Source organism: Centroberyx gerrardi, unplaced genomic scaffold (genome assembly GCF_048128805.1).
Source record: "Centroberyx gerrardi isolate f3 unplaced genomic scaffold, fCenGer3.hap1.cur.20231027 Scaffold_590, whole genome shotgun sequence".
In the NCBI taxonomy this organism is placed as follows: Eukaryota; Metazoa; Chordata; class Actinopteri; order Beryciformes; family Berycidae; genus Centroberyx; species Centroberyx gerrardi.
The window spans coordinates 1-14681 of NW_027605411.1; the positions used below are offsets into that span (position 1 = coordinate 1).

Consider the following 14681-nt stretch of genomic DNA (forward strand, 5'->3'; position numbering starts at 1 on the left):
CACACTCACACCGGGACAGTGTGCTGCACACACACCACACACACACACACACACACACACACACACACACACATTAACTAGTTTTTATTTTTATTTAATTGACTGTTAATATTACATTTTAATTAACAATCAATAATTTCCTAGATAATTTTGATAGTTTATTTTAAAATTTTAACTGTACTTAAAAAGGTGCCTTGGGGAACACCTTTGTTATTGTCTATATTGCTATATAATCTATATTCTAAATTCAATTCACCATCAACAGACAAATTCTAATTAAATATCATTAAAACTGTAATTAATATCAATAATAACAATGTAATTACATATGAAAATGTAAACTTTATTATTATATAAATATTGACCTGAAGCTGCTGGATAAAAAAGTTCCCTCCTCCTCCCTACTTCTTCCTCCTCCTCCTCCCTACCTTTCTTCCTCTCCTCCTCCCTACCTTCTTCCTCCTCCTCCTCCCTACCTTCCTCCTCTCCTCCTCCTCCCTACCTTCTTCCTCACCCTCCTCCTCCTCCTCCCTACCTTCCTCCTCCTCCTCCTCCCTACCTTCTTCCTCCTCCTCCTCCTCCCTAACCTTCTTCCTCCTCCTCCTCCCTACCTTCTTCCTCTCCTCCTCCTCCTCTCCTCTTCCTCCTCCCTACCTTCTTCCTCCTCCTCCTCCTCCTCCCTACCTTCCTCCTCCTCCTCCTCCCTACCTTCTTCCTCCTCCTCCTCCTCCCTACCTTCCTCTTCCTCCTCCTCCCTACCTTCCTCCTCCTCCTCCTCCCTACCTTCTTCCTCCTCCTCTTCCTCCTCCTCCCTAAGCTTCCTCCTCCTCCTCCTCCTCCCTACCTTCCTCCTCCTCCTCCCTACCTTCTTCTCCTCCTCCTCTTCCTCCTCCCTACTTTCTTCCTCCTCCTCCTCTTCCTCCTCCTCCCTACCTTCCTCCTCCTCCTCCTCCTCCTCCTCCCTACCTTCCTCCTCCTCCTCCCTACCTTCCTCTTCCTCCTCCTCCCTACCTTCCTCCTCCTCCTCCTCCTCCTCCCTACCTTCCTCTTCCTCCTACCTTCCTCCTCTCCTCCTCCCTACCTTCCTCTTCCTCCTCCTCCCTACCTTCCTCCTCCTCCTCCTCTTCCTCCTCCTCCTCCTCCTCCCTACCTTCCTCCTCCTCCTCTCTACCTTCCTCCTCCTCTTCCTCCCTACCTTCCTCCTCCTCCTCCTCTCCTCTTCCTCCTCCTCTTCCTCTCCTTCATCAGTGGGAGGAGTTTCCCTCCAGATCTCCCCGCTGTAGTCGGTGTTGTTCCACAGAGAGAGAAACATCATCCTATTGGCTCTTAGAGGAACCAACGGACCTATCAGATCAATCACTCAATCAATCAATCAATCAATCAATCACTCAATCAAAAAACATGGAAGTATAATTAAGATGTTTGAAGTGAAAGTTTTCTTTTGGTCTCTCTTGGTGTCTAAAATAAATCAGAAATATGAAAACATGATAACATAATATTTGATGTCTTATTATTTTAACATTATTCCACCTGCTGGCTGTGAGGATCCAAACCAGGGCAGAGAGTCCAGATCCAGATCCAGATCCAGATTCAGCCTGCCAGCTCCATCATCTTCATCACCTTCAACACCTTCATCACCTGCAGCTGGACCAGCAACCTCCACACTGACCAGTCTGTAGCTGCTGGAGCAAAACATCCGCCATGTTGATACTGGAGTTTCTAAACACCAGTACAGACCAGTAGAGTTTCTATATAGACCAGTGGAGTTTCTATATAGACCAGTGGAGTTTCTATATAGACCAGTAGAGTTTCTATACAGACCAGTAGAGTTTCTATATAGACCAGTAGAGTTTCTATATAGACCAGTGGAGTTTCTATACAGACCAGTAGAGTTTCTATATAGACCAGTAGAGTTTCTATATAGACCAGTAGAGTTTCTATATAGACCAGTGCAGTTTCTATACAGACCAGTAGAGTTTCTATATAGACCAGTGCAGTTTCTATACAGACCAGTAGAGTTTCTATACAGACCAGTAGAGTTTCTATACAGACCAGTAGAGTTTCTATATAGACCAGTGGAGTTTCTATACAGACCAGTAGAGTTTCTATATAGACCAGTGGAGTTTCTATATAGACCAGTAGAGTTTCTATATAGACCAGTTTCCAAATACCAATAAAGACTAGTGGAGCTTCTAAACACCAATATAAACTACTGGAGTTTCTAAACACCAGTACAGACCAGTGGAGTTTCTATATAGACCAGTAGAGTTTCTATACAGACCAGTAGAGTTTCTATATAGACCAGTAGAGTTTCTATATAGACCAGTAGAGTTTCTATATAGACCAGTGGAGTTTCCAAATACCAATAAAGACTAGTAGAGCTTCAAAACACCAATACAAATTAATGGAGTTTCTATTTAGACTAGTGGAGTTTTTAAACACCAATATAGACTAGTACAGGTTATATATGGACTAGAGGAGTTTCTAAACACTGATATAGACTAGTGGAGTTTGTAAACACCAATATAGACTAATGGAGTTTCTATAAAGACTAGAGGAGTTCTTAAAAACCAATAAAGACTAGTAGAGCTTCTAAACACCAATACAGACCAGTGGAGTTTCTATACTATATATTTAGACTAGTGGAGTTTTTAAACACCAATACAAACTAGTGGAGTTTGTAGACACCAATATAGACTAATGGAGTTTCTATATAGACTAGAGGAGTTCTTAAAAACCAATATAGACTAGTAGAGTTTCTAAACATTAACACTGACTAGTAGAGCTTCTGTATAGACTAGTGGAGTTTCTAAACACCAATATAGACTTGTGGATGATTCAAACCCTCATAATTGATAGCTTTATATTCAATAATAACAGTAATTGTGTGTGTGTGGGGTTCAGTGTCTTGCTCAAGGACCTTTCAGCAGGGTGGGGGGGTGGGGGGGTGGGGGTTTGGTCACCCTGTCGTTAGTTACCTGTCTCTCTCTGCTCCGGCCCCAGGGGATTCTGGGAGCCGAGCCGTCATGGCGGGGGCGAAGGCGGCGTTCCGCAGCGTGGCTCCGGGTCGCAGGCGGTTCCGCTCCACCAGCCGGTTCAGACCGGGATCCAGCGTGACGCGGAGCCTGCAGTCCCCGTCCGTCAGCGTGACGTCATACAGGTCGTCGCCTGGAAACACCACAGAAACCAGTCGACTCCACAGAAACCAGTAGACACCACAGAAACCAGTAAACACCACAGAAACCAGTAGACACCAACAGAAACCAGTAAACACTAACAGAAACCAGTCAACTCCAGCAGAAACCAGTAGACACCACAGAAACCAGTAGACACCACAGAAACCAGTAGACACCAACAGAAACCAGTAAACACTAACAGAAACCAGTCGACTCCAGCAGAAACCAGTAGACACCAACAGAAACCAGTCGACTCCAGCAGAAACTAGTAAACACTCCAGTAGAACCAGTAAGAACAGTGGAATTCCTCTAAGATAAGATGAAACTTTACTGACTGATGACACTTTGTTGTTCATGTCGTATAACAAACTAGTGTTGTGTGCCTTGCGTATGTCTGTGTGCTGCAAAGAGAGATCTATTCTATTGTATTCTATTGTATTCTATTGTATTCTATTGTATTCTACTGTATTGTCTGCTCTTCTCCTGTCTGACCGTGCAGCACTGCCTGGGGGAAGTAGACGGAGGATCCCTTGTCTCGGCTGTAGCGCTGCAGCTCCACGACACACAGAGACTCCCTGCAGACGGCAGGAGAGGACGATGACACCTGCAACACAGACAAGGAGGAGACACACGGTGAACACCTGGGAAACATCTGGGAAACACCCAGAAAACACCCGGAAAATACCCAGAAAACACCTGGAAAACACCCAGAAAACATCTGGGAAACATCTGGAAAACACCTGGAAAAAACCTGGAAAACACCTGGAAAACATCTGGAAAACACCTGGAAAACACACAGCCAACATTCTGACGCACTGTTATTATTATTAAAGAGTACAGGGAGCAATTGAGGAGTGCAATATTATTATTATTATTGGTAGTAGTGGTAGTATTTTAAACAATATCTTTATTCGTTTTCACAATAACAAAGACCATACAACCTGGCAAGTAAAAATTGAGCAAAGCAAATATTTACAAATAAATGAACAAAAATGGTTACAAAAAATATAAAATAAAATAGAAGCATATAAAAAAAGAATACATGATATATCTGCTAGATATTTAATAGACATTATGACCCAACACTGTCTATATGTGGACGTTTCTTCTGATCAGGTGAAGAAGCAGCCCTGCTGAGTCCCGTTCTCTCTCCTGTGTAGAAACCCACGCCAGCCTTCATTCAAAAATCTGACAATTCAATGTGGTCTTACTTATGGGCTAAAGATAGAACATGATTTAACAGGTGTTTTGATCATTAGGGTCCTCTGGTAAATGCGGCACACAGAAAATCCACCAGGCAGCACGTCATTTAAATAAAACCTCAAATTTAGAATTGGATCCCACTGCTCGTTGCCGCCCACCTCGGCGTGTTAACAGGCGAACCGATTATAAAAGTTGAATTTCTGTTGAAATAGGAGCTGCTTGGTGGATTACATGTATGCCGAATTTACAAGTGGAATCTGTTTATGCAGATAAGATCGCAAGTTATATTCTACAAAGCGAGTGTATTGGCCGATAAGCAAGGCAGCATTAAACTGGCAGATTTTTTAATGGAGTCTGGTGTGACGTTTTCTCCGCACGAGAGAACGGCGTGTATCGGGGCTCGCAGAGAGGAAGAGATGGAAGGAGAGAGAGGAGAGAGAGAGAGAGGAGGGATGAGAGGAGAGGAAGGAGATAAGGAGAGAGGAGAGAAGAAGGATGAGAGGAAGGATGGAGAGACAGAGGATGGAGGGGACGAGAGAAGTAGCTCGAGCTTTACTAGCGTCCATGCACGCGCCTGTAAACTCATGCATGCGAGCTGCAGAAGTGAGATAATAACGATAGGTAATAATAATGATGAAGAATGATGACGTCTCTGACGTGTCCACCTGGTCTGTCCCGGGTCTGGACGGTCTGGACCGGGTCAGCGCTCTGTGCAAGACGCAGCCGGAAGCCGCCATGTTGGATTGCCAGCCTAAACAATAACAGTGCGGTGCATTGTGGGAGTCCCTCAACACAGTGACTCCCGCTCATAACAAAAGCATTTAAGCATCTATTTTATCGCTTTTTTTGTATTGTATTGTATTTGTTCTTGGTTATTGTGAAAACCAATAAACACACAACAGGACTGAACTCCAACCAAACAACTTCCCTTCAGTAGAACACAGCAGAATAAAGTAGAACACAGTAGAATAAAGTAGAACACAGTAGAATAAAGTAGAACACAGTAGATTAAAGTAGAACACAGCAGAATGATATAAAGTCTTTATTATTATTCTCCTGAAGTGGATTTGAAGGCATCAGAAACACAACAAACACACAGAACACCAAACAATAGAATCATCCCTATCAATAAAGTGTGGCTGATCAATCAGCAGTATTGATCGGTTCTAGTTTCTAACCAACACAATATCTCACAACTGATCAGAGGGTAAATAAAGTGGGGAAATGTTCAGTAAAAGTTATTTTACAACCATAAACTCTCTGACTGACTAATCAATTAACTAACTAACCAAATAAACAGCAAATCAATCAACCAATATCAGTCTGATAACCAGCTAGAAGAGAAGAAGAACAGACCGGTTCTGGGCTCTGTGTTTTTCTGTGAACCGGTCTACATGAAGCGGTTCTGGGCTCTGTGTTTTTCGGTGAACCGGTCTACATGAAGCGGTTCTGGGCTCTGTGTTTTTCGGTGAACCGGTCTACATGAAGCGGTTCTACGCTCTGTGTTTGAAGTGCTGGGAGTTCCTGAACTCCAGGTAGAGGCTGAACAGCAGGTGCAGGCTCTGGATCCTGCTGCCGTAGACCGGGATGTCCAGCAGGCCGCAGACCAGCTCGGCGTACCGGGACAGGGAGCAGTCGAGCCGGGCGCCGGGAGGCTCCGCCCCCCCCAGCAGCTCCTCCAGCGGCGCCGGCCACTCCTGCATCAGGCTGTCGATGTCGGGCATCGGGCGGCTGTACAGGACGCTGGCCGCCGGCTTGCTGCGGTGCAGCGCCGCGATACTCTCCACCCAGCTGTCCAGCACCCGAGGGTTCCTCTGGGGACTGGGAACACTGGTCACCTTCTTCAACTGGGAGGAGGGGGGGAGAGAGAGAGAGAGAGAGAGAGAGAGAGAGAGAGAGAGAGAGAGAGAGAGAGAGAGAGGTTAGAGACGACTGGGAACACTGGTCACCTTCTTCAACTGGGGGGGGGGGGGAGAGAGAGAGAGGTTAGAGATGACTGGGAACACTGGTCACCTTCTTCAACTGGGGGAGAGAGAGAGAGAGAGAGAGAGAGAGGTTAGAGACGACTGGGAACACTGGTCACCTTCTTCAACTGGGGGAGAGAGAGAGAGAGAGAGAGAGAGAGGTTAGAGACGACTGGGAACACTGGTCACCTTCAACTGGGAGGAGAGAGAGAGAGAGAGAGAGAGAGAGAGAGAGAGAGAGAGAGAGAGAGAGAAGTTAGAGATGACAGGAATTGAATGGAGTGTGTACGCTCAGTGTTTGGTGTGTGTACGCTCAGTGTTTGGTGTGTGTACGCTCAGTGTTTGGTGTGTGTACGCTCAGTGTTTGGAGTGTGTACGCTCAGTGTTTGGAGTGTGTACGCTCAGTGTTTGGAGTGTGTACGCTCAGTGTTTGTACGCTCAGTGTTTGGTGTGTGTACGGTCAGTGTTTGGTGTGTGTACGCTCAGTGTTTGGTGTGTGTACGTCAGTGTTTGGAGTGTGTACGCTCAGTGTTTGGTGTGTGTACGCTCAGTGTTTGGTGTGTGTACGTCAGTGTTTGGAGTGTGTACGCTCAGTGTTTGGTGTGTGTACGGTCAGTGTTTGGAGTGTGTACGCTCAGTGTTTGGAGTGTGTACGCTCAGTGTTTGGTGTGTGTACGCTCAGTGTTTGGAGTGTGTACGCTCAGTGTTTGGTGTGTGTACGCTCAGTGTTTGGAGTGTGTACGCTCAGTGTTTGGAGTGTGTACGCTCAGTGTTTGGAGTGTGTACGCTCAGTGTTTGGTGTGTGTACGTCAGTGTTTGGAGTGTGTACGCTCAGTGTTTGGTGTGTGTACGCTCAGTGTTTGGAGTGTGTACGCTCAGTGTTTGGAGTGTGTACGCTCAGTGTTTGGTGTGTGTACGCTCAGTGTTTGGAGTGTGTACGCTCAGTGTTTGGAGTGTGTACGCTCAGTGTTTGGAGTGTGTACGGTCAGTGTTTGGAGTGTGTACGCTCAGTGTTTGGTGTGTGTACGCTCAGTGTTTGGAGTGTGTACGCTCAGTGTTTGGTGTGTGTACGCTCAGTGTTTGGAGTGTGTACGCTCAGTGTTTGGTGTGTGTACGCTCAGTGTTTGGTGTGTGTACGCTCAGTGTTTGGAGTGTGTACGGTCAGTGTTTGGTGTGTGTTCAGTACCTCGGTGGCTCCGTGCTGCTTGGTCTCCTCTGACAGCCACAGCGACAGCACAGTGGGGTCGGACTGCTTCACACACGGCTCGTCCAAAACCAGCAGACCCAGGTCGTCTGATTTACCGTCCGGCCTCGGCACCTGGACCACACAGGGGTCAGAGGTCAGGGCTGATGAGGTCATCACATCAGACAGAAACTAAACTGTTTCCGTCAGCTGGGAAACATCAGAAAACAACTTGTACGATTGTTCGATTTAGTGTATAGTATATTTATAAAGGAGAGGAGAACCTGTGATTTGAGAACTCAGAAAGACAAATTTGATGAAAAGTGGGAAAAATGTGTTACTTATGTTCCACCTTTACGAACAGACTTTATATGATCAAATACAAATGAAGAAAGTACCTTCTATTGCAATGATGGACGTCCCTCTTTAGTGGTTTTATTTTACTTTAAGTTATTTTATAATGTCTTCTTGTTTGTATATGTACTTAAGTAATTTCAATATTCGAGTACTCGCATTAAATTATTATAGAGTACTCGCAAAAAAAAACTAACATAAGAATATGGTCCGAAATTAACACCCAAGCGAAAATGCGGGTAGGGGCCCGTGTCCGACTGGAAACACACAAGCGGAACCAAAGTTTGGCTAACGCTAAACAGTTAATTTCGTAGGCTATAGGCCTGTAAGAATATCTATTACTATCTAATGCTTTCACATTTATGTAAATTGGCCAACAACGGAAAACAAGTGCAATTTGAAATTCATTTATTGAACAACCAGGCTTCAATTAGCCTATTAAACCATACATTTTTGCTAGGAGTCCCGTTTCTTTTACAAAGCAAAAAAAAATGCGAGTACTCTATACGTTGAACCGTTGAACGAATACTGACGTCCAAATCGAGTACTCATGCCCATCCCTAATATGTACTTGTATTTTGTACTACAAGTGTTGTGTTAAATACGTTGGATTTCAAAATGATGATTTTGAGGAAATGTCTCGTCAAAATGTTCAGTTTCCACACAGGATGTTTTGGAGCGGCTGGTTTACCTTCAGGAAGGCGTCGATGTCTCCCACAGCAGGGATGAAGTCTGGGATGAACGGCTTCAGCTTGTGATCCAGCTCCACGGCCTGGGGGGTGTAGCTGAGGACAGACAGGAGCGGGCAGTGATGTCAGCACAGGTACAGCTGACCAATAGAGACAGGACCGGGCAGTGATGTCATCAAACAACTAATACACAGTAAATGAAGCATTTCCATTATTTTCACATTTTCATTTAAAATCTCTGTCCCTTCTCCAGTTCATCTCCACGTCCCCGATGCATTATGGGATGTCGTTACCGTGTGATGTACTGGAACAGCTCTTTGATCTCCGTGGTAACGGGCAGGTTGTCGTAGTCGGCGGGGTCGTACGCTCCCTCGGGGGCGGAGCCCGGCTCCTCCTCATCATCTGACTCCTCTTCGTCAGAATCCTCCTCCTCCTCCTCGTCTTCCTCTTCCTCCTCCTCCTCTTCCTCCTCGTTAGGATTCAGCCCAGGCTGCCTGCTGATTGGCTCTTTGGCCTTCTGGGGCGTGTCCTCCTCCTCAAACTCGTCACTGCTGCTGTTGGTTGCCATCAGGCCCCGCCCCTTCTTGCGCCGCCGCCTCGATTCTAACTGGAAGGAGACAATTATCTGTTAGCCGCAAAGCATGCTGGGAATGTACCTCCAGACACCAGTCACATACTGGGAAATGTTAGTCAGTAGAATTTTATGTCGCCTATATCGCCGGTATGACATGAGGTAACCACTACAAATCTGCTGTTTTCCAGTAAAAGAAATGGGAATTTGATAGAAACATTTTTTTTGGTGTTTATTGATAAAGAAGTGTATGTCATGATATGAAGAATTAGCTAACAAGGTGAAAAAGTCATGTTTTGCTTCATTGTGCCTAACAGAGAACTGCTCATATTAAAAAACCAACTGTACTGTGTTAGACTGTTAAGTCTAATGTTGTTACAGCCAGGGTCAGAGGTCAATTCATGACTGAACTCATTGATTCAGTTCAACTGAGGAATTTGAATTGGAAAAAACCTACAGGAAACAGAATTGGAATTTCAGAAAGTTGAATTTGATTCAATGAAATTCTGTGAAATTCCATGTTTTCTTTTGTTTTTTTGTTTACTGAATATCATAAAACGTTAAAGGAACCCTTCAGCTGGTATTTGGTGCAGAACATGTAATAGTAATCCATACATTATGACTGAATGTGTTTGATTTGTTGAACTGTCTTTTATTTGATTCATAATGTTTTGATTTATAATGTTTAGCGAGTCGAGACAAACTCTCTTAGAAGTAGAATTTCATGGGATTTAATTTTCCTGTCATTCCAATTCTATTCACATTCTGTTTCCTTACAGCTGGGAGACATTCACATTCACACTGCAGGAGCCGGACTGCAGTTTACCATGTGTTCATGAATGGCTGGCTATAACTTGTTGTGTTACTTGGTTGTCAACAGAAAGTATTGGTACAGCCATCCAGTAGTGTTAGTCAGGTTACACACACACACACACACACACACACACACACTCCCTGCCGTAGTGCCCAGGAGCCAGACACTGACCCCCCCACCGGCCCTGCAGAGCCTGCCGCTTTACCTGCTGCGGTGCGCGGGGAGTCGGGCTGTAAACACTCGCTATTTCCTCCGAGTCGTGGAGCTCCAGACTCTCGTCGTACGGCTGGTCAGCGAGCAGCTTGGTGTCTTTTCCTCTGTCAGCCCGCTCCATGGAGACTAACGGGTCACCGGGTGAGCTTCACGAGCAAGACAGACAGTCATCTACCGGTTAAACTGAGCTTTACTGCCAATACAGACTCATCTACCGGTTAAACTGAGCTTTACTGCCAAGACAGACCTTCATCTACCGGTTAAACTGAGCTTTACTACCAAGACAGACTCATCTACCGGTTAAACTGAGCTTTACTACCAAGACAGACTCATCTACCGGTTAAACTGAGCTTTACTACCAAGACAGACTCATCTACCGGTTAAACTGAGCTTTACTACCAAGACAGACAGTCATCTACCGGTTAAACTGAGCTTTACTACCAAGACAGACAGTCATCTACCGGTTAAACTGAGCTTTACTGCCAAGACAGACCTTCATCTACCAGTTAAACTGAGCTTTACTACCAAGACAGACATTTATCTGTCTGTTAAAGTCAAATTTACAGCCGTCTACCCGTCTATATCGCTGTCGTTGGGCTAACGTTAGCCACCTAGCAACAACAGCTAACAACAAACCGAACCCCCGGGAGGATTAAAACCGTTCCAGACTCCAAAGTCACAACTTTAACAGACAGAAGTCTTCCCGCAAGATAAATAAACCTCTATAAATGCGTGTATACCTGTTAATGTCCGCCTGAGCTCAGCCGAGACGCGCTTATCTGCCTCTGAATCATGGAAGCGGACAGCTAGCGGCTAGCAGCTAACTGGAACGCCACTGGAATGTCTCGTCTCGTAGCAACGGAGTCGGCTCTCGTTGCCGCTGCAGTGCTCTCGCGAGAGTTGCTGCCAAGAGGCAAGCGTCTCACTGACCGTTTCAGCTCCTTCATGGCCTGTAAAATGCAAAAAAAAAATAAAAAAAAAAAAATATTTGACTCAGGTCAACTAAACTCAGCTGTAGTTTGGTGACGTCATTGTGATGAAACAACTAATCTATTCTAACCAGTTTGTAGGTTTATAACTGACAATATTTACTCAGTTTTTGTTGGAAGAGTGAGGAGGATGCTAAGCATTTTTCTTAGTTCATTTATTGTTTATTATGACTAAATGTCATGTTCACAGATAATAAAAATCACAGACAGAACCCGAATTCCCTTACTGCTGTCTTTCCCTCCAGTCTCTGCTGCTTTCAAAAATGAGATGACATTGTTTCTCAAAGTTTTAAAAATCTTGATAAGTAAATATGAAGAGATTTATCCTCTATGATTTATGTTTATTTTATTGTAGGTGTTATTGGTGTGTTTCTTAATTTTACACGCTGCTCAGCTATTTCCAATACAAATCGCGGATTGTAGCTTTAATAGATTTCTATCCAATGCTAACCGCCTCATGTTTTTGCAATAAAAAAACCAGCAGGATTATCGATGATTTCTGTTGTTTCATTCCTCTCCGCCAGGCGGCCCTTGTCCTCCCGGAGTATCCAGGGAAACGGAATTTCCCAGTAGAAGAAGAAGGAACCGGAAGTCTCGTTCATTGTGATCTCGGACTGGCGGCGGGATCTGTGTCGTAACGCTAGCTGGTGACATCTGCTAACAACAGATTTCTCTCTTTTCACTGACGGAGCTGCAGGTAAAACATCGATATGATCAGCAGACAGACGCTTGTTTCTCAGGAAAGTCAAACTGAGCGGCAGCAGAAGCTCAAACTGCGCCTGCGTTAGCGTGTCGGGCTCGCTCTGATGCTAACTAGCCTGTTAGCCGCAAGTAGCTGCGGCTAGCGGCGGTTTAGCTAGCTGCGGCTAGCGGCGTTTATTGTTAAAACAGGCAGCGAAGTGAGCGGTAAACATCTTTTATATTCTGTTGTTTCTCTTAAATCTTTCAGTAAGTAACGCTGGACAGGAACGGGAGGTAACTGCCGCTTTTTAAACGAACTGAAGCTAACGGCGTTGAGCTGAACAGAGCGTGCAGGCTAAGTTAGTTAGCATCCGATGCTAATGGCACTGCTACATCAGACATGAGATTGGAGAAGTTACAGTTATAGCAGCAGAACCAGAAGACACAGATCAATAAATCAACCACAGGAGTATAGATGGAGACGATAGAAGCAGAGAGCTGATTTAGACTCGACAATAAACAAAGTTAAAGTTATAAATGAAGGTTAGCAGCGTGTCTGGCTGCAGGTTCGCGGTGTGTTTACCTGCTCAGGTCAACTGGGGTTCAGGGGAAAATGTTCAGGATGGACGAATATGAACACGAGCATCATTTACTTCCTTATTCACACTAACACACGGGTTCACATCAGTGCTGAAATGATTAATCGATTCATCGTTTTAGTCGTTTATCAACTAGAAATACCAAACACTTGCTGGTTCCAGCTTCACAGATTTGCAGCTTTTCTCTGATTCATCTCTTTATTAAATGAATCCTTTGTGTTGAATCTGAAGAATCACTTTGGACTCTGAACTGTGATGGATATCTGGCATTATTTTACACATTGAACCTCAGATCACGTGTCGAGTATCAGGAGAGAAACAGATTGTCTCATCACTGGCTGTTTGTCTGATGTGTCCCACTGTGACACATAAAGGACACAAACAGTCATTCATTTATTCATATAGTCAGTTATTTACTGATTTTAGTCAACTAAAATAAAATACAACTAAAACACATTACATTACAGTCGAAGGTGATGTGTCCATTTCAGCAGTTAAGTAAATAATTCTTAACTTGGAGACTTAACCCTAACTCTGTGATTGGCTGGAGGCCTCGTTAAGTCCCGCCCCCCTCTGTGTGTGTGTTTTAGTCCAATGGGAGACAGCGACGACGAGTTTGACAGGAGGAGGCGGGACAAGTTCAGGAGGGAGAGGAGCGACATGGAGCGGTCGAGAGAGCGAGAGGAGAGGAGGAGGGACGACTGGCCCGACAGGTAACACACACACTTTAACACTCACACCTTAACACACACACACACACACACACGCTAACACACACCTTAACTAACACACACATACCGCTACTTTCATCAGTTTAATCGAGCATCATTTGATAGAGACGGAGTCGATGTGTTTGCCTCTAAGATCACACTGCTTTAACCTTGTGGTGTGTGTGTGTGTGTGTGTGTGTGTGTGTGTGTGTGCAGGGACTGGGAGCGCGGCAGAGAGAGGAGGAGGGATTACGAGCGCGGCCGGAGAGAGAGGTTCTCCCCCCCGAGACACATCAGCCCCCAGCACAAACGCATGAGGAGAGACTGGTGAGACCGCAGAGTGTGTGTGTGTGTCCCTGTCTCTGTGTGTGTGTGTGTGTCCCTGTCTCTCTGTGTGTGTGTGTGTCTCTGTCTCTGTGTGTGTGTGTGTGTCTCTGTCTCTGTGTGTGTGTGTGTGTGTGTGTGTGTGTGTCTCTCTGTGTGTGTGTTGTATATTCTCTGTGTTTTCATCATTTCAGGTTTTCACATGGTATCAGATCCATTTCTTTTTTCTCCTATAATGAAACTGAATAGAATTTTTGTGACCAAGTCAACTTCACTCCAGTCCCAAGTCAACTTCACTCCAGTCCCAAGTCAATTTCAAGTCTTGAGGCACAAGTCAGTCTCAAGTCAAAGTCCCAAATCACCAGAACCCAATTCAAGTCTCAAGTCACCAGAACCCAAGTCAAGTCTCAAGTCACCAGAACCCAAGTCAAATCTAAAGTCACCAGAACCCAAGTCAAATTTAAAGTCACCAGAACCCAAGTCAAGTCTCAAGTCACCAGAACCCAAGTCAAATCTAAAGTCACCAGAACCCAAGTCAAAGTTAAGTCTCAAGTCACCAGAACCCAAGTCAAATCTAAAGTCACCAGAACCCAAGTCAAAGTTAAGTCTCAAGTCACCAGAACCCAAGTCAAATCTAAAGTCACCAGAACCCAAGTCAAGTCCCACGTCACCAGAACCCAAGTCAAGTCCCACGTCACCAGAACCCAAGTCAAGTCTCAAGTCACCAGAACCCAAGTCAAATCTAAGGTCACCAGAACCCAAGTCAAAGTTAAGTCTCAAGTCACCAGAACCCAAGTCAAATCTAAAGTCACCAGAACCCAAGTCAAGTCCCACGTCACCAGAACCCAAGTCAAGTCTCAAGTCACCAGAACCCAAGTCAAATCTAAGGTCACCAGAACCCAAGTCAAAGTTAAGTCCCAAAGTCACCAGAACCCAAGTCAAATCTAAGGTCACCAGAACCCAAGTCAAAGTTAATTCCCAAGTCACCAGAACCCAAGTCAAGTCCCACGTCACCAGAACCCAAGTCACCAAAACCCAAGTCAAGTCACCACGTCACCAGAACCTAAGTCAAATCTAAAGCTCACCAGAACCCAAGTCAAGTCCCATGTCACCAGAACCCAAGTCAACAAGTACACGACCAAGTCAAGTCCCACACGTCACCAGAAACCCAAGTCACACCAGAACCCAAAGCATTCCCTACCCAATCCTAA

At 45.1% G+C, this 14681-nt stretch overlaps 1 protein-coding gene and 1 long non-coding RNA gene across 3 annotated transcripts; one reads left to right on the top strand and one right to left on the bottom strand.

The window, feature by feature from the left end:
* Positions 1 to 5433: 5433 nt before the first annotated feature.
* On the bottom strand, positions 5434 to 11009 carry ift46 (intraflagellar transport 46 homolog (Chlamydomonas)). Of its 2 annotated transcripts, XM_078282526.1 has the most exons (6): positions 10908 to 11009; positions 10160 to 10313; positions 8863 to 9176; positions 8572 to 8665; positions 7530 to 7661; positions 5434 to 6226 (listed from the first exon to the last, which is right to left on the bottom strand). In XM_078282526.1, the coding sequence occupies exons 2-6, from the start codon at positions 10286 to 10288 to the stop codon at positions 5873 to 5875; spliced, it is 1023 nt and encodes a 340-aa protein (XP_078138652.1). In that variant the 5' UTR covers positions 10289 to 10313; positions 10908 to 11009; the 3' UTR covers positions 5434 to 5872. The 2 variants fall into 2 exon arrangements, with proteins under 2 accessions (XP_078138652.1, XP_078138653.1); XM_078282527.1 differs by lacking the exon at positions 10908 to 11009 and having other exon boundaries at positions 8863 to 9172; positions 10160 to 10221.
* A 751-nt stretch (positions 11010 to 11760) lies between these two features.
* On the top strand, positions 11761 to 13487 carry LOC144537834 (uncharacterized). Its single transcript, XR_013504283.1, has 3 exons — positions 11761 to 11853; positions 13027 to 13149; positions 13363 to 13487. It is a non-coding gene; the product is annotated as an uncharacterized LOC144537834 (long non-coding RNA).
* Positions 13488 to 14681: the final 1194 nt, after the last annotated feature.